This window comes from Ascidiella aspersa, chromosome 2 (genome assembly GCF_963924565.1).
Source record: "Ascidiella aspersa chromosome 2, kaAscAspe10.2, whole genome shotgun sequence".
NCBI classification, from domain to species: domain Eukaryota; kingdom Metazoa; phylum Chordata; class Ascidiacea; order Phlebobranchia; family Ascidiidae; genus Ascidiella; species Ascidiella aspersa.
Genome location: NC_139448.1, coordinates 28828821 through 28849321, shown reverse-complemented (window position 1 = coordinate 28849321; position 20501 = coordinate 28828821). Strand labels below are relative to the sequence as shown.

The window sequence follows — 20501 nt, the reverse complement described above, 5'->3', positions numbered from 1 at the left end:
CTGCCTCCTTAAATGTAATTAAACACGTTTTTTTAAGATCCGAGGTCCGCCTGATTCACGGTAGTTTTAGCATTTTAATGACATAATTCTTAGTTAACATTTTGTGCGGCCCGCAGAGACCATTCTGAGGTTGGTTTTGGCCCGCGACTACAAAAAGGTTGCCGACCCCTGCACTATACAATGCAGTCAAGAACGTACTTTATCGGCAAACCTAAAGCAAGTAATTCTTGTTTTACTATTTTCAGGTTATTAAAAACGAACAAGCAGCAATAGATTGCTAACGCAAGGAGTAGGCCTGAGACGAAAAAGCGGTTGTGCGTCATAAGCTTACTGGAATATTATGTAATAATGCATATCAGTGCAGTTTATACACCTAAGCTCGCTTGAATTTCGCACCGTGTAATTACGATGCTGGAACGGATTACTTTTCCATCCGGATTGAACCTTAATCTAATATGCCCGCGAAAGATGCATATAAACCAGCTTAATGACTTTAATGACTTTACATAAGTCCTTTGGGTAAAATGATGTAACTTAACTTATTCTTTCGGAGAAATGACTTTACTTTACTTAAGTCTTTTGGACAAATGACTTGGGTAGAAATCAAGCGTTTTCTTTAATATGTTTATATAACATTGAGCTATTTAACCAAATGTTTGCACATAAAACAAATCTCTAAATTGGTATATCGGTGTTTTAAAAGTGTTTAGAGTGTGTTGCTACGGGTAAGTAAGGCGATGGCCGACAGGGCGAGGGCCGACGGCGGCTTGAGTGTCTCGCACGTTTTTTGTTACACCTGACTCTAAGGAGCAGGCTGCCAAAACACCTGTCCTTAACTTGTTGAACTCTAGACAGAGTTACTTCACTCATATGATATTGCTCATTGAGTATATTCACAAATCTCAGTACACAGGATAACACAGTGATTCAAGCTTTTCGAAAAGGCTGCATTTAATCGAATAGCATAAACTAGAGTGAATCGCGAAACGCCGAACACGCTCGGTTCGAGAGTTGGTCACACGTCAGTGGACACCGGTCACGTGTATTGTGACGTTGAGTTGGGCAACGTAGTGGAGTTATGCCTACTAAAGGCTACAGCAGGGGTCGGGAACATTTTTAGCTAACGGAGCCATATAAGTAAAAAATTCTTGGTTTTATTTCTATGGGAGCCATATAATACTTTTTTAACATCTATTTATAGGCTTCTTATTTTGTTCACATTTAAACTTTCAACATGCTATGCACCAAATATGAATTAGCTAAGTTTGCGTAACTTTGATTACGGAGTTCCGTTAAAAGAAAACGGTCTTTTGGATATTAAGGTATTCCTTCAAACAGGATAACAGTCTCGAAAAACAAATATGATTCGCGCGAAGCGCCAAAATTTGCTATTATGTGTGTTAAAAATGGAAAGTTAGGAAAGCGGTCGTGCCGCGTGCAGTTTTATTTGAGATCATACTGAGAAATGATAGTTTAGATTTTTCTGCAAGCAAGATTCTTTCATCAAAAGAGTCATATGTCGTCACCGAAAGAGCCATATATGGCTCGCGAGCCATAGGTTCCCGACCCCTGGGCTACAGTATGTAAAACAAAATTAGGAACAAGACCAAACATAAAATGCTTTTAACAACTGCAGGAACTGAACTAAAACTTCTAAACTTAAAAATCTGGAAAAAAATTCTTTAAACGCATAGGGCATCCGTATGAAACAGATATATCTAGTTGTAATTTGCTATCTTAGTTTAATCGTGTTTTATTTGCAATAAGAAATATCACAATATGAGATATAACCAAAGGAGCGATAAGATGTTCCTGGCGTTTTTGCGGGTGTTGTATTTTCAAGCTGCACAATTTGTTTTAAATAGCGCGCCATTGAAAACAGACCCTATACGTGTCTTTATTATTACGAATATATTTTCCATTCAAATGCGGAAATCAAGCAATAACAGAAAAAAAATAATGTCGACTTCAATCAAGGCTTCTTGTAACTTTAATACATTTGTTTGAATTGCAGGGACTGTAAGAAAAAGCATTTGACATTTGCGAAGTTTTTTTTTACAGGTTTCGCATAATACTAATGCAGTCTGCAGATCAAATCATTTTCAGATGACGCACGAAACAGAAACTGACTAGAAGCACGACAAAGATACATATTTGCATGGACTGGTTAGGTGTCGTCACAGCGAAATTTTATTTTAAAAGTGGTTGCACTATTTACCAGTGAGTTGTAATGCAGGTTATCATAACTCGACTCCTCCACAGATCTGGTATGTTGCGTTACTGTATACGTTGGGAGAGGAAATCTCGCCAAGCCTCACTATTATTATTATCAGTATTTTTTTATTATAGCGATTAGTCCAGGGGTCGGCAACCTTTCGTACGCAGTGTGCCAGTTTATGACTAATGCCAAAATGTTAACAACTCGCGTGTCCAACATTTTTCTATATTTGGTTTCGCACTGGCAATCAGGGCTGCGGAGTTGGTTAAAAACAACCAGAGTCCCACTCTGCCCGAATATGAGATTTCATCGCGTGCCGAGTCCGACTCAGCCTCTGTATTTCACCAATTTACGTAACTAAAATAAGGTGGATATTCCGCAATCCACTCATAGGGAAAAAAATATGCCACGAGCATATCCTATTCCACCTTTACAATGTACAGTTTGCTGCCTAAATCAGTTTTAAAATTTGGTAGTGCGCACGTCGGACTCGGGTAGTTTTACCTGGTCTTACTCGAGTCTCGAGTGCGACTCAGCAGCCCTGCTGTGATCTGACATCTAATTTACGTATCTTTTTCGAAATATACTTCGATGCTTTTTAAGCTGATACTTAGAAGTGTTAACTATCAGTTTCGCTTTTTGTTGGTTTCTAAGTCGCACAAAAACACACGTGCTTACTTTTATTGCAGAACAGTGGTTCTCAACCAGTTTTGCTTACGAACCGATAAAATTTTAAAACAATTTTTGCGGACCACTGAACCTTCAAAAAGTAAAATCACCCCAAAATGTTATTGTGACAAAAGTATACAACTTAAAAGCAAATAACGAAAACTTCAATCTAATGAGAAATTTGCTGCTGTCTTATTGATATCACACGTTATACGTGGTTCTATTAAAGTTTTTCACATACAACTGATCTTAAAGTTTAAGACTTAAACAAGTTGTAGCCTACTTTTAAACAGTTGGGTACAACACTTGCAGCATTGTGACGTACGATAAAGTCCAAAGTAGAACATTAACTCTATGTTACGTCACAATGCTGCAAATTACGGACCTATATATAAGTTCTAAATTGGATGGACAAGCCGCCTTCAACATCTTGCTTTTTGCAATTGAGATATAAATTTATACTATATTTGGCGGACCGGCAGGAAATTTGACGCGGACCCGGCGGTTGAGAACCACTGATGTAGAATGCCATGCTTTAACGTAGTAAACGTTAAAAAAATTGGGGCATTGTGACGTAATAGGAACGGTTAGTGGTAAACAACAAGTATAACGCCCACAAAACATAATATTAAGTACAACACAGTAATTTGTGACACGAACTGGCAGTGTGTGCAACCATTTAGTTAGTGTTAGTGATGTAATAGTAAGTTAATGATTTGGTAGTGATGTAATGGTTGCACTTTCTTAAGGTGATACGACGTGCGCGTTAAATCATTACGACGTGCGCGTTAAATCATCGCGTGCCATGCAAAATCATCTTGCGTGCCACAAGTGGCTCGCGTGCCAGGGGTTGACGACCCCTGGATTAGTCAATGTATTGTTGCAACACCTTACCTTGTAATAGCATTGCGCACGCGTGACTCATGTATACCTACATAAAGCTTTTACCGTATATATATCGATGCAATCGTTGGAAAATACTCACACTGAATTCATTCAAAATGGAACAAATTTACGAAGAAAGTATGGCGGATATGCATGACTTGTCGAGAAGCCCGGCCGAAATAAAAATAGCTGACAAAAGTAAGTGAAAAAAACAACTGTTGCTTTGCCGTTTTTTTCTTGTTTACCACCAAAAATTTTACGGCCTGTGACGTATGATGATACCTGATTGGCTTCTAAAATATCGGGGGGGGGGGGGGGGGGGGCTAAAAATATCAAAGCCACAATATTCGCTTTAACACTGATGATGGCATGAGTTATTGCTGAAACGTCTGAAATTGCGAAATGTCGATTTTATCGAATTTATGGCTGTGATATTTTTATTGAAATTACCTGGTGTCAGATTCCAAATAAAATAATTCCATTCAACCAAACCCACTGGATTTGATTGGTTTATTTGTTCTATACTGTTTTGTAATAAAATACTTTGATGAGTAAGGGAACCTTAAGCGTTTTACGAATAACCGATTTGTTCAAAAAGATATTCGTCCATCATGTAGTTTTCTACACTAGAAAGAAAGAGGTTAGATATAATTGTGCGCCCTCGATTAGGCTGAACGGTTTCGAATTTCTTTGCCGCCAAAATAACAAAACCCCAATCCAGATTTTGTTCGATGATCGAATAAAATTTATTTAATTTATTTATAAGCGACCCATGTATTTGTTGGTAAACCTCATTGGACTTATAGTCCTATGCCAGTGTCGCGACGCCGCGAAAAAAGGTTGAGAAGCACTGTCATATGCGGATCGGTAATACATTAATTCAGTGTTTCTTAACCTTTTTTACTTGGGGTCGCACCTATAGAGACGTATGAAAACGCACCTTGCATGCGAAACGAGTGCGAAATGTTTGAGGTATACCGGTATTTCTCTTAAATTGCCTACAATTTTTTTATTACATAGGTTTTATAGTTGCATATCTTTGAAGGGACTCCAGCCTTTAAGACTAAAAATGTTATTTTGTCCATTTAAGTCTTATTTCGATTAATTTTGGACTTATTTCGACATATTTAGGTCTTATCTGGACTATTTAAGATCTTATTCTGTCGTGATTATTACTGCGAATTTGGCGTTTATGTCAGTGGTCTTAATAGGCCTACTGTGGTAGCCTATTATAGATTAATTATCTGATTTAGATATTGTTGCTTTGTAGGTCTTATTGCGTTTTCTACTTGAAAGGCTTATGAAATCAATGAGCTAAGCTTAATAGGAAAGTAAAAAATATATGTTTTATATAATAGGACCTACATTATTTTTTTCTTTTGCTCGCGGCGCCCCTGGCAGCCTTCACTGGCGCACCAGCGCGCCGCGGCTCACCGGTTGAGAAACGCTGCATTAATTTAACAAGATCTATGTTATGCTTAAGACAATGTGGCAACTCCCAAGAAGCGAAATAAATCATTGATTGCAATGTACGTGGTAAACGGAGTGTTGCTGCTGATCATTATTGGACTATCTACTGCATTTTACTTGGATCATAAGGTAATTTTTTACCTAATGATATTTATTGATAATTGCAGCAACTCTTTTGTATGATAAATTTTAGTTTTACGTTATTCTAGTATGAGAAGTGGTTTCCAATCTTTAACGAAGCTAGTTAAACTACTATAGGGTTATTGTGTCAAGGAGTGGCATACAATTTTTTAAACATGATGGGACAAAGTTACGTTATAGCATGTCATTTAGCAAAAAAACATAGGAGAGCTCTTGTTGTCGGTCAAACGTGATAAACTGAAAGTATTTAAATTAATTAATGAATCATAAATTTAAAACAAAGGATTAAGTATCAGGCTCACAACAAAGATTTGCAAATTGCTCGACATACTGTCATTTGTCAAGATGATTTTGCTAAATCGCAAGACTTGTTAGGGCCATTGTGTATGAACCCAACAGCCGTATGTCGATACATATGACTTAATAGTTGGGTGTCCTAGCTATTAGGCCGGCCCAAAACAAGCTCCGAATAAAAAAAACATTGCAAAATCCTATTTTTGTTTTACCACTATAATTTTTTTTTGCTTTTTGCAGACTACCATGCACAGTCTTCAACAGAATTGTAAGTTAAGTTAAACCCATTGCGCTATTCATACGTAATTTGGCAAAAGTTTTGATTAGGCATAATGCAGTTTTGTGTTATTTACGCTAACAAACAATTTCAAATACAAAACAAAGCACTGTTTACCAAAGGTCCGAACGCGGTTATGGAAAATCCTACAGTGCTTCCGACTCACAAAGCACAGTCAATTCCAGAAGTAACTACCAATAGCGCTCTGGGTCAAAATTACAACGCCACCAACTCACCACTCTATCAAGAAACCACCCGAAGTTCATCTTCGCCAACTGCCACTTGTGCTGTTCCGCTTGAATCTTGTCTGGCTCTGAGAAACGAAGGAACGACAAAAAGTGGATTCTATGTAATCCAGCCAAAGGGCTATAATCAACAAATTACTGTAAGTGCTAAATAATAGTATTTGAATCGCTCTATACTAAACAGAGGCGTGTAAAATACTATAAGTTGTCGAGATAGATTTTTAGGGCTTTGCCGCGGCGTCTTGGCCAGGCAACCAAGCTTTTTTAGTCAGTCAACATTTTCCTGCACTATACATATATTATAGAATGCTGTAAGATGTTTAACTGACCCGCTGTTAACCCCGGGACAGACCTGTCGACCTCTGAATATTTGTTGGCGTTTCTGTCGAAAATTTGTTGGCATTTCTGTTTTTAGTACATTTTGATTAAAAAGGCCACATAGACTCATGGTTGAATATCATTAAAATATTTCATGATCCATGATCTCAACGAGAAAAAAAAATAATTATTTTGATTTGCGGTGCACCTCGCAAACTCCTATCACGCACCACTGTGCCGCGGTGTGCCTATATATAAGAAAGCGCTGCGCTAGAGTGATATGCCTTTTATTTCCTTGTGTCAAATGTGAAAACAGTTATATTCGGTATTTTTTTTTAGTTACGGCACCTTAAATACATGGTCATTCTTTAGGACCCCTATATTAAACTTAAAACAACCTATAACCTTTAAGTTTGTAAAACTGTCCTTCAATAAATAGGTTTAATGAAATATTGTAGTAAAATTATTATTAAAAAAATGCTATAAAATGTTGGTTTGAAGAACTGTTCTAGACTTAAAAACATATGTGTAATTTGCGTTACACTTGCAGGGACAACTGGGTTGTTGTATTAGCATTCAGTCCAGCAGTGGATTGATTAGTAAGTCATATATCAAAATAAAAAAGAGCTTTATCGTTATTGGTCCTAAATTGCCCCCTAACTTCATTGCTTACTCGATTAAATAATTCTATCGTGAAACCTACTTTTAACTCCTCAAATAACCCATCCTAAATCAAGTTCAACAGTACGCTGCATGGTGACCAGGCACGGATCAAGGAGTTTTGTTTGGTGAACCATGACAATATTCTGTGAGAGATGATGTCACAAAATTTCGTCATAACGCAACGTTACAATGTTACGTTATTCCGTAACCTCACAAAGTTACATCAAAATGTGACGTTATAAATAAATAAATATGCTGTTGCTACCAGGCATAGTATATTTAAAACAGGTTCCTCTGGCAATTTATATTATTTTCTACCAACGTTTCGGTCCCTGACGAAGGCTTGCCGGATAGTAAGCCGAAACGTTGGTAGAAAATAATATAAATTGCCAGAGGAACCTGTTTTAAATAATGTGACGTTATAAAGTTATATCTGCACGTGACGTCAAAAAAGGACCATTATAAACACCACACGTTTAGTTTCTTATAGTTTTAGATTGGATAGGTGTTACCTTCAATACAAAAGCTACATCGGCACAAATGCCTTTATATTGTTTTTGGATCGTTCCAAACATTTATTTTCAAGTGTTTGATGGGGGGCACAACTCCTTTGGGTTAAAACGATTTTTAATGGGGTAAGACATCATTTACATTTACTTGTTGCTTTGTAGGTCTTATCCTAGAAAACATAATTAGATTCGCGAAACTTTTTTTTTCTTTTACTCAGTTAAAATAAGCCAAAAAAGTACGGTTTTGGAGGACCATGGCCACATTTTAAACTTTTATAAACCTCCGACGAATTTAAACTTTTTTTACGCTCTCCGTGGAATGTATATTAATCTTAAAACTTTGGCTGTGCATTGCAGATTAACAGATAAAGCACATGGCTTTGCAGCTATGAAACATATTATTTGTAGAGGAGAGTTATAAATGATTTCAAGTGGGCGAAGCTTTAAATGGCATTAATGTTTTCGGAGATGACGTAATAAATTACCTTATTACGTGACGTCATGAAACAAGTAACATGGAAGATGATCTTTTAATCTTGGTTAAGACGTTTCGATAGCTGCTTGTATCGCCATCAGGTAATTTCAGTAACACATCCAAAACCTTACTTACAAATGGTGGAACACAAATCTTATCGCTTCGAATTCCTATTATTTGGAGCACTAATTAGCACCTTCAGGTGGTAAACAGATAGAGGCATGTTGATGTAGTGTCAACAGTATATCAAAGGTTATCGGACTTTAAAGGATATTTAAAATTTAAAAAAATTCTACTCTTGCTACATTACGAGTATATTGTGAAGTTTATTGAACGATGGTTTTAAACAAATTCAAACTGCTCTACATAGGTTTATTGCGATATGGTGTCAAGTGGTGGCGGCTGGACGTTGGTTGCAATGATCAGCGAAGACAACATAAAAAGTGAATGTTCAAGTGGAGATGTCTGGTTTAGTCATGGGTCATCTTCTGGTACAGGTAAAGTGTAATTTTAATCAATATTGTGATAGTTTCAAACAATATACGCTCTTCTCATTCACATTTTTGATAATTAATTTAAGTTATTTAATAAAAGTTCTAATAACAGCCATAAAATGCTCTATAAAGCCATAAATGCTCTGCTCGGTTTTTCCATGTTTGAACCTGTAGCCTAAGGGTAGATTACAAAAAACGAACCTTGATGTTAATTGCATCAATAAAAACACTTTTAGTATTTGTGAAATACCAGAGTGCAGAATTTATGAAAATTTGACGGGAAAGATTTTATGCCTGCTTCCCGAGAAGATTACACTTTACCAAACGCCATATATCTTTGCGGTTTTGTAGCTTATTGAGTATTTCGAAAAACATTGTTTCTCAACTTTTTTTCGTGGCGACCCAAACATTTAGCGTAAGTATAACAACGAAGCTTGGAAATCGTCGTCAGAACCAGTTTCACTAAATCTAAACATATTACCTAAGTCGGGGACCCAACCAAACGACAATTCAAGTCACAATCCAACTATTTAGATATCCGAAACGATTCCCAGTCTAGTCGTTATTAGAGCAAGTCAATTCCAAGTCAAGTCATTGATATCAAAACAAAACGTTAAACTATTAAAATTGATAAACTGGTACGATTATAACAAATAACTTCAAAATATATCAAAAACCCAACATATAGCAAGCTAATTGTTTTACGTACAGAAAACTTAGATAAATAGCTATTGCTTTAATACAAACAAATAATATTGCAACCACGTCATTTGCCTTGATGACTTAAGTCAAAGTCAAGCCATTTGTGCAAAAGACTTACGTGAAGTCAAGTCAAGTTAATTTACGGAAACGACTTACATTAGTCAATTGTTTCAAAACAATGACTTAGGTGCAATTAAGTCAGGCCTTTGACTTAAGTCACTACAACGCTGGCATTATTATTAAGTTAATATCTTATTCGTTAATTTGTATTTCCGCAGATACTAGAAACTGGGAAAATTACAACGTTTTCGAATCTGCCAGTTTTGCCACAAATTTCGATTACAAAAGCCCGGCTTACTTTCAGTTACAAGTATGTAATATTGTAATACTTGAATGTAAAATGTATAGATAGTGAGATATAAGATCCTTGTGCACACAGGCTTCCAATGTGATGGTCAAACACAGTACGAAAAACTCGTTAATTAATGAAACGAAACCTTTTATTCAATACGAAACAACCAACAATTTCTTGGAAACCTTTGGAGGCAACTTGTATAATTTATACACTGTTCATTACCCGCTTAATCCGAAACCAGGTGAACCACAATAAACATAAATAAAGTGGAAACAGTAAAAGTAAAACATGTTTATTTCAGCATTTTACTTTGACGTTGACAAGATTCTAAATCAGTTGGTTTTACGTGCATCTGAAATTTCATCTCTTATTCCTGATTTCTATAATTATCAATATGGAACCCATCCCTATTATGCTACAGATACCATGTTCACGAGAAGTGGAATGCAGGTTGGGTATTTATTTTAATTTATTTACTAGAATAAATAACTCACATATAACATCGTAGAAATTTTATATAAAATACAAGGTGTTCGGAAAGTCACTGCGAACTGTTCTAATAACTTTTATTTTCATTTTGTTTATTTTCTTATTTTTGTGTAAGTCCGCCAGAATTTAACTAGGGCCTATAGGCCTATATTATAGCAAAGTCTGCAATGCATCGATATTGTCCGTGCCGCTAAATAACTTACAAGCAGCTATAACAGTATTCATGTAGTGCAGTGCTTTGTCAACTAATTTCGGAGTGGTACACTCTTTTTACGTTTACTCAAAACTTGTACATCCTAGTCCACGCAGTACACCGAATCTGTACTAATCCTAATCGTATAAGCAGAGCTACAAGTATAGGAAGCTGTAGCATATCTTTATATAAAAACAAAATTTCATCAGTCATTTAATGCGAGCGTTGCTGTTGAATGTTTTCAGTCAATTGTGTGAACTAAGGCAGTATCCTTGTTTCGAGTGTTCTTCTCATAAGCGTAATAACATCCTTGCTAGAATTTCTTTGTTGGTTTTAAATTTAACAAGAGCAGAAAATCTTTGCTCGCAAAGGTATGTCGAGCGCATGCAAACAAGAATGGAAATCGCCATTTGACTGAGTTTTTGGTATTTATGAATGTTGACAAGCAAAATCCAAAATTCAGTATAGTTTTTGAACTGTTTAAACTCTGCCTTTTGAACCAAATATGATCGTAGTTCAAAAAGTTCACCGGTTAAGTAGCCCAAGTTACTCTTCCAAATGCGGCCCGCGGAACCAAAATATGTGGCCGCTTGTGCTACGCGCACCACAAAACATTAAGATGCAGGCTTTTTAAATTTTGACTCGGGGCATTGTTGCAACCAAATTTTACACTAACTAGTTTGTCACAAACTTTTAATGCAGGTATTCTGAAGTTACTATTTTGTGCTGGCAAAGTTTAAACGTGTACAGCACTGGTCGTCAAACTTTTTTGACGCTGCCCAAAGTACTCTTTTCAGAGTTATTCAAGGCCCACTACGAAAAACCACTACGAAAACAGTGGCGGATTGGAGATATTTGGTTTTAAGGTCAAATATTTTACGGCGCCCTGATGATCAAAACACTGCCATGTCATAATGTAAAACATAATATAAAAACAGAATGTACTCGCGAACCGCGAACAAATAGGCCATATATATAGTTCGGCATGCTCTCAGGATCACATTTGGCACGAGGGCCTTTACAAGCTAAGCCAATTTAAAAATTCATTTGTCATGCGTTATATGGTAGGACTTGAGCCATAAGAAAGAGATAAGAACAACACCAACGTCAGACTAAAACACAATTCGGAATAATGCTAAAATAGGACTAATACCTAATGCCCAATTGTATTAGTAACCTCTAATTCGGAGTAATTCCCAAAAGGTCTGAATCAAGCCTAAACAACACTTTAACTAACCCCAAACCCCACCACCAAGTGCATCACCGACTCCTCTAATAACTTCAACACTAACCCATTTTTTAACCCCAACCATTACCGACCAATAATCGCAAACAGGACCAACAATCCGGTGCCAAAACAGCGGCGCCCGTCAGACTATATCGGCCTTATTCCGATGAATTTAGCCTGGATTTCGATAAATTTAGGGTTTATTCTGACATATTTAGATCTTATTCAGACGATTTTGATCTTATGCTGTAGTGGATATTACTGTGTATTTGGCTGTATTATGTATATGTTCTTTATACTATGGTTTTATATTTTGTTCTGCTTTAGGCATTGTTGCTTTTTAAGTCCTATTGTGTGTTCCCAACTGGTACACCCCTGTACACCCCATAAAGTGGTACACCATTAAAATATTATGCTACACCCTGGGGTGTACGATACACCCGGTTGATAAGCACTGATGTAGTCTATGTCATGTAAGCAGTTGATTGAGTTGTGTTGAAACAAAAAAGAAGGGTACAAACTTTATGAATGCTAAGGCGGTCACTTTATTGTCATTCATATTTACCTCCTGGTTTTTATACTAAAACATTTCTGTTAATAAATGTGTAAGCCCAGCAACTTTCCAAAGACTCGGTTGTCCAATATCTTTTTTTCCGCCGGTGGATGTTCGCGTTGCAAGAGACTTGCCTGAAGGAAAGGGAAAAGGAGTCGTGCGAGGCGAAAGCAAGAGTCCCGATTACTCAAATAAAATAGCTTTTAGAGAACTCCTTTTTAAGGACAAACAGAATAATGAAGTTTATCAACTGGTTGAAATGCGGTATTTTTGGTAGTATGTTTGTCTTGCTTTGCAAAGTGTGGTGCGCTACAGACACGCATTTAGCCGGGTTTTCCTGTTTTTTACTTCACGCATAGCTACTGAAGATGTTTAGGAATGGAATTGATTGCGCACCAACCATTCCAAACCGCCGCGAAAACGTTTTTGGCATACCAGTTTTCTTTTGAATTTCAATTTTTATTACACAGGCCAAAAATCTCGTATGCTAAGACCAGTGCTCCATTTTTTCCCTAACGTAGTGTTTTTTATTTTATTTTTTGGAACAGATGCCAAATTATTTTTGCAAACTGAGGAAATAGTAAAGGACAAAAACTGATGATAATCTTACAATACTATAAGAGAATGAATGATCCCCCGTTTCGCTTTAAAAATAAAGTTTTAAAATGTACTCTTGCCAAAAACGAAAGTAAGACACAAAAATAATGCGCGGCACACCAGTGTGCCTCGGAACACCGGTTCTAACTAGAAAATATTGCAACATAAGCAAGGACCCATGGAACGGATATGTTTTTTCGGTAATACCTTTCGAATTACAACTTAAAAATACTTGCTTCTATTAATTGCTTGCGAAATCAATGGCAATTGCGAACATACAATTTTCGCACAGTAGTAAGCAATATCAGTATAGGTGCAGGTTTTCGGTAAGGCGAAAAAGATATGTTTAGCGCACAATACATCATATATAAACAAAAAGTTGGGAAAAATAAAACATACCAAAGTTTGCTGTCTGGCGTGTATAATGTCTTCGTAGTGATGCTGGTTTCGACTGCACCGGGCACCGAAAAACAAAAGTTTTAAATAGCAACCAAATGAGCCCAAAGGCTAGAAGCTCATTGCATTCTTTATTTGGAAGGCGCGCACTACCGCGCCTAATTAGTGATTGTGCCTATGCGACGCGTCGCGCCATTATGCGCGCGCAAAACGAAAAATGGAGCAATAGGGAAAGGGAAAAAAACTTATAGGTACCTCTACAAGGAAAATTATTGAAATTTAACATATCCTGAGTGTTTTTTTAAATATAAAAAACAACGCTTTTTGTTTCATCGGTCCTACCCCACAGGACCTATTGAACACACCATGGGATCCATGGAACAGAGCGTGGCTACATCCAAAAAAAACTGCGCTGAGTATTGCTGAAGTGCATAACTTGCTTAATTAATGTTGTAGAAATAATGGCACAAGAAAATGAATTTACAAAAATAAATAAAAAACACATGGAACCTAGCATAAAATGTAGAAACGATATTTTTTTAATTCTGCTGTATTTGCAACCCAGGTTTAATATAGAAATTATTTTTCTTCTTCAGACGAACATATCTTCAAAAAGTACCTATAGTCTGACTCTGCAGCCTGCATTCCGCCAATTTACGTAATAAAATACGGTGGATATTCAGTAACTCATTTATAGGGGTGTCATATAATTCATCCACTCACAATTGTGCTTGGAAAATATTCACCATATTATGCTATTCCGCCTTCGCAATTTACAGTTGAAGGCCACATCAGTTTCAAAATTCGGTATTGCGAACGTCTTTCCTTTTTCGCTGTTATGCTTTATAATCGCGTGTCTTTTTTGCGCTGGTTGTTTTTCTATCGACGCAATCTAGCAAATATAGCACGAATGGCTTCTGTGTAATTATTTTTAATATTTTAATATTTTTTCGATTTGCCTGCGGCGTACCTGGTAATTTTCCATGAAATCAGTTTAAGCGTTTACTTCATATGGTTTTTAAATTTGCAGATGTATTTTTACAGCGGAAACGATTGCTCTTTACATCTGTACCACGGAATTGATTACAGGTAAAGCCTTTTTTTTTGGTTAACAGATCTTGGCAGAATCAGTGTGTAATGCTATTTAAAGATAGATTTACTATAACTCTAATTCCTTCGTTCCAACGCATTCCACAAGTCATCGGTAGAAAAACATATTGTTTTCGTGTTTCTTAAACATCTAAACTGCCTAACACTATACTTATGTGTAATATTTTAACTTGTTTACCTTATATCGCCGGGCCAACGCCGGGCCAACGCCGGGCGGCTTGAAGTTGGGTAGTTGTATCACACAAAGTTTGTTTCGTTAAATGTTTGGTATATTTATCCTGTAGTTTCCCTTATTTTAATGATGAAACCCAACATACCTTAATATTTTTGCGGTAATGAAGTTATTCTTTTGATGTCGGCGAATCCCTTAGGCCTACTTACGAAACTGGGGCTACATTTCATACCTCGCTCCCTGAATTGGCCCGACATTACATAAATACCTGCCGGGAATCGTTATTTAAAACCTCTGTTTGTTTCTGTAGTTAATTGCAATACTTAATTATGCTACGTGACAGCTAGTGCGATCCAAAAGCTTTGCACTTAATAGAATGCATCAAATATATTTTAAGTTTTTACACTTTTGTTTTAGATGCCCAAACTACAACATCGTATTTTCAAGCAGAAAATCCCACCCGTTTTTTGTTCTTGGAGCTATTGGAAATATTGGACGAGCATCTCAAACAATGTACTTGAGGGTATGTCCTCTTAACTATGTTACCATCTTTCTATGGTGTACATTTATACAGTGACGTGCGGTGAGGTTCCTATATGGTGAGGCACAAATTTTTTCGAACAACCACAAAAACGGTATCGTAGGAGAAAACCGGAACCTGTGAGCCACTTTTTGAACTTTCGCCCGTAACTTTTGCGTTTCTAACCCATTATGGGTAATAATTGGACAAATGGTGCTTTAGAGCTTTAGGTTGATTGTGTTGAAGTTTTAAATGGTTTACGTTCAAACCCTTTAATTAAGAAACTGAAACGTCGGGGTATTTAAAATGGCTCAAGGAACCCTCATAGTCGGGTCCGTTGAACCACGATGAAGGGAGCCTTAAGACACGCTATTTAAAGGTTAATTCTTCTTCAAAACCAAGTCAAACAGCACATTGCTTTAATATGGTATATTTAATAGACTTAAAACAACATTTCAAATTACAATAAGTTTTCATTTGGAAGCAGCATTGGTACTCAGAAAGTTGCACAGAATATCTTTCATTGAGGACTTAACAAATCCGCTTTTATTGTCCTTACTTAAAAATATACATTAAAATCACCATCTTTATCATTAACAAATAACATAATGCACACTTTAATTATCTTTATACTTATACACAACAACATAATAACTATTCATTTTTGCAGTTGAAGAAACTGTTAGTATCCTTAACTTCACGATTTTGCTGCAATCTTTTTTGTTTTAGACTTGTGGTTCTAACAGGTATAGTAGTAGATAAATAAAGCCTTTAAACACATCTTTTTTATCTAAAGAGGGGGCATTTTAGGCTTGAAACAGCAAACTAAAAATCAGGCTCTTGAAATCCAACTTGGCCATTAGACATAATTTGGAAACATCTTATGGTGCAAATAGTTGTTACTTGCAAGAGATTTAATCTCAATGTTTGTAAATGCCTGTAAAATGTATTAAATAAAGTTATTTGACAAAACCCAAACTATCAACAGCTCAAAAAGAAAATAATGGGTAAAAACTAGACAAATAAACAAACTAAACAGCTAAATTTATTTCAAAAGTTATGTAGAAGAAAATGCCATTTCAATATTAAACTTTATAAGTCCACATTGTGGTATTTTTTTACATTTTCTTACCTGCATTGTGACATTTTAAAACCAACTTGATGTTATCCCTTTAGGCTTGTGTCTTTAACATATATTGACAGGGTTCTTCGGTCAACAGTGTGAGCTTCTGCTTACAATCTTATTGATTAAAATTTTTTTTTTCAAGTTTGTAAAGTATTGGCTAATCTGACAGAGTACTGTCCTTACTTTGTATACTAAGTAAAGATAATTTTAATAATAACTCTACGAAACACATAAAACAAAAATAGTAAACACCAAAAAATTTAGTTTCAACATGACAAAATGCATTTTTCTACCTAAATTTTACAACATACGATCAATCCTGCTGATTGCGTTGTTACGAAGCCATTATAACATGCTTGAAAGAATAAACTAAGTTGGTGGCGCTAAAGTGTTAAAATATTAAAGTTATTGGAGGTGGCTCATCGGTCCGGGCTGATCATAGGTCCCGGTTTTGGCCTACTAATAAAAATAAAAAAAAGTTTGAACTTTGTTTTAGCTTTTGCCATTGTATGAAGTGCGCATCAAACACAAATAAATATGCTAGCAGCTCGTTTCGAGCAACAACTGGCTGAGTTTTACCGCAATACTCAAAAACCATTCAGAGAGCAAAAACAAAATTACTAAAAAGTAGTAAACTATATTAATATAGCAAACGTAATAAAGACTACATCGTTTCATAACAATTGGAGGTGTGGCATACCTGTGATCGACTGTTGTGGTAGGCTACTGCTCATAAAACCTACAAAACAAATTATTGCAAAAAGGTTCACAACCCGAGGGTTAAAATCTATGACGAACTTTACTAAGGAGATTGGTATTTCGGGGAAGCGTCACATCATAAAGTCATATTGAAAAAATGCAATTTTCAGCCTGCATTAACCGCTAAGATTACTAACTCATTGAAACCAACCAAAAGAAAAATAGCGTGACTATAGAATTATAGTCAAATTATCCATATGGGTATAGCGGAGTGAAAAAGCAATTCGATTAAAGCAGATGGGTTATTATTAGAATGTTATTTTTACAACTAAATTAAACTGAGAATTTATCAAGCTCAAGTAACACCTAGTTTGAGGACAAGTTAAACTTAAAATAATAATATTGAATATGTAATGAATGAAACATTAACCTTAATACGCTCAAGCAGAAAAAAACTTTTTAACAGACGCACTTATTTATATCAGGTCATTAACTATCGGCCGAACACAGACGAAGTGGCATCATACAATGGAAGTATTAGTCGTGGGAACTTTGAGATGCACTACAAATCCGATTGTCGTTACAACATGACTTCGCCGAGCGTTTGTGATGTATTTTTCACTATAAGCAACAAAAAGGTACACAAATGAAAAGACAAAACTAGGACTGGAATAAATTGATTGCATTTGTAGGAATGGTTTTCTGGAGACGACGTTAGGGCAGATCGCAGCTCAGTTCAAATTTACTCTAACAACTACTATTTCCTTTTATTTTCGCAACACGACACATGGTCCAACATTTTAGTGGGCTACACCATGTTTTCAAGGTGCGAACAATAAATTAACGAATAATGATAAAATATCAATCAGTTTGAATCTAACAGCTTAATTCTTTAAAGAACTGGTGGTCGACTGGTTACGGAAGTTCAGCTAAGGAGCGCAATGAACAAGATCTTGGCGATTGTAGCAGGCGTTGGCGATATAGGTACTTTAGTTCAAACCTAATTAGCAGGGCTGCGAACTCGGTTAAAAATTACCCCAATCCGACTCCGGAGTCCGGCCACACGTGTCATTTTGTCGCGTCTAGAGTTCGGTTGAGACTCTACAGCCTGCATTTAATCCATAAAATACGTAACTAATAACTACTTTAAAGTGGATTTTCAGCAACTTCCTCATAGGGATGTCTTATAATAATTTACAAATCTAAATACATGGTTGCAAAATGATATGTTTTCCGTCTTAACAATTTACAGTTGGCGGCAATATCAGTGTTAAATTTTGAAACTGCCCATGCGCACGTCGGACTCGGGACTCAGGGATAGTTTTACGTGCTTACTCGAGTCCCGAGTCCAGAGTCCAAAGTTCGACTCCAGCAAAACAAACCGATTCCGACTCCGCAGCCCTCAAGGAGGTAGTACGTAACGTCAAAAAACATTTTCCTTTTTACATCCCAAACCCGCAGTTCCAGGCTGTAAGTCTACGGATGGTTTGGTTGTTCCAGTGACATTCTCGTTTGGCAAAGATGCCTTGAACTCTTCTATTCCACCTTCCATGCCTAAAGCTACCTCTGGCTATCTTCAGTTTAGGAGATATGGAATGTCTGGAAGCGCCTATGCTATGTGCCCCGGTGTAAAGTAAGTTTCAATAAATTACCCAACATGGTAACCTTGAACCACAAAAAATAGAGAGCTTATAGAACACCATAAAAATAGCGATTAAGCCTATGTCTCACTTTTTTAAACTCTGTCATCTAATGCTAATCGTATTAAAATCTCCTGGGAAACAACACTATTTCCATTGTAAATATATTTAGAGCAATGGTTTTACTTAGTCTTTGCGCAAATAAACGCCTTGTAAAGCAAAACTGCGCCGCGACGGTAGCATATTAATTAAAATAGGCTTGGAGGAAATCTTATTTCATACGTTAAACAAAAATGGTCTATTATAATTATTCCCACAATTATATTTTAGGTTTTTTTGAGAATTTGTCATTCTGACCCTAAAGGTTTCTTCATCCGAAACGCAGCGATATTATTGTGATAGTTTGTTCGTATTGCACCAACATACTCGTCTATATTCCCCAGGGTTAATAACTGTTATGGAGAATTCGCTTGCATCGGAGGCGTGATGAACAGCACTTCAACTTACAAAAGTGATTGCAACGATTTTTTAAGTAAGTTGAAAGTTGTTCGTTTTAACAAATATAAGATATCGGTATAGAAATATATACTAACATACACGCGGTTTCCATAGATAATTTTACTAAAAATTTCTTATTGGATAATATTTTATCTTTATTGCAAACTTCAGTTTAAAATTATTTGATGCATTTATATTTTCGAAATTTATTATTCATAGCTATTTTTTGACAGATTGGGACGGATCTAATAGTAACACCGTTCTCAACTCATCACCAAATGACTTGGCACACTCGCAAAATGACATCAACTCTACCATTATGATATTTTATAAATAAAATTTGAAATTTTTGTTACAGATTTTTTTGATACTTATATCTTTATAAAAGGTTTCTTTTTTTATACAATATCAATTCAAGTTCCGATATTATGAGCAGTACTTTACGAAAACACAGAACACAGAAATCTCTCACAGAAACAAGTTGTCGCTTTGCTTGAAGTTTGAAACCGCGCAGCCTTTTTCATACTCATTGTAGATTCTTGCCAAAAGCTTCACACATTAAAGTTTAAACATAGCATCACATTTCCGAGCCTACTAGTGAACACCGACAACTTTTTGAACGCGATTTTCAGTTCGGCCAAAGGCGTAGCTTGTCAGCTAGTTTTTTGCCCATGCTCGGAAATAATTAAGGTCGATTAATTTGTGTCTCATGCTGTCCAAATATGTATGACGTTTTCGCTTGCTTGAATAACCTAATTATGTGCCCCCCAAAAAAAATTTTTTTTGCACACATGTTGATTTTTTTGGCGTTGTTTTTGTTATGTATACATATCGTTTTTATTTTGCTTTATTTTTCCTTCGCTTTGTTTTGCAGTCGTGCGTAGGGCTGGATTTTAAAATTCTAGTCAAGTTTATACGATGTAAACAATTCGGACATTTCTGCTTCCTGTGTTAATTTTTTCACGATTTTACTTCAAAGTACGGCACCCCTCATTTCGGAATCAAAAATGCATTTATTTTACGGCATCTAAGATCGACCTTAATCCGATGTTATCAGAAACTTCTAGAAATGAATACCGGTAGTAAATTTGAATGGTGTTTTTGTTTAACCGCCCTTGTTTTAAAAACACAGTTGCTTGCATATCGTGCTTTTTATATTTCAAGTTCAACTCATTAAACTCATTATATGATTGCAATGCAATGTTTTGATGTTTGTCTTTGTTAGTTTTAGATGATTGATATTCATTAAGTAGAACATTATTAATTAATCTATATTTTTTAGGAATGACATTAGGCCGGATTAAACCTTTTTTTGAGGGAGTCTAACCGGGATTTAAAGGATGGTTGGGACTGAACGGAGTTAGCCTAATCGAATTTGTCAAACAAGCGATTTCACTTCGCTTTACGTGTGATATTTTTTTAAAATGTGTAGAAATACAACACACCAAATGCGACAGGAATATCAAAAAGTGAAGAAAAATATATATCAAATCGCTTATTGGCAATGTTCGGCTTTTTGACACAAATGTATATCAGGAGTTTACCAAGTTGAGGCTAATGGTATT

General features: G+C 36.0%; 1 protein-coding gene across 1 annotated transcript; it reads left to right on the top strand.

Annotated features, from left to right (window-relative positions):
* Window positions 1-3888: 3888 nt before the first annotated feature.
* Window positions 3889-19273, top strand: LOC146164726 (uncharacterized). The gene is made up of 13 exons (XM_083380803.1): window positions 3889-3970; window positions 5256-5371; window positions 5918-5945; window positions 6077-6339; window positions 8535-8661; window positions 9639-9730; window positions 9800-9956; window positions 10017-10165; window positions 17284-17436; window positions 17697-17769; window positions 18260-18431; window positions 18882-18970; window positions 19170-19273. The coding sequence occupies exons 1-13, from the start codon at window positions 3889-3891 to the stop codon at window positions 19271-19273; spliced, it is 1605 nt and encodes a 534-aa protein (XP_083236929.1).
* The last annotated feature ends 1228 nt before the right edge of the window (window positions 19274-20501 follow it).

What these genes read in the sequence shown, in the direction of transcription:
- LOC146164726 (XM_083380803.1), top strand. Translation starts at nt 3,889, where the DNA reads ATGGAACAAATTTACGAAGAAAGTATGGCGGATATGCATGACTTGTCG. An exon ending in GCACAGTCTTCAACAGAATT is followed by an intron (nt 5,946 to 6,076) that starts GTAAGTTAAGTT and finishes TGTTTACCAAAG; the next exon opens with GTCCGAACGCGGTTATGGAA. An exon ending in TCACGAGAAGTGGAATGCAG is followed by an intron (nt 10,166 to 17,283) that starts GTTGGGTATTTA and finishes TATTTATATCAG; the next exon opens with GTCATTAACTATCGGCCGAA.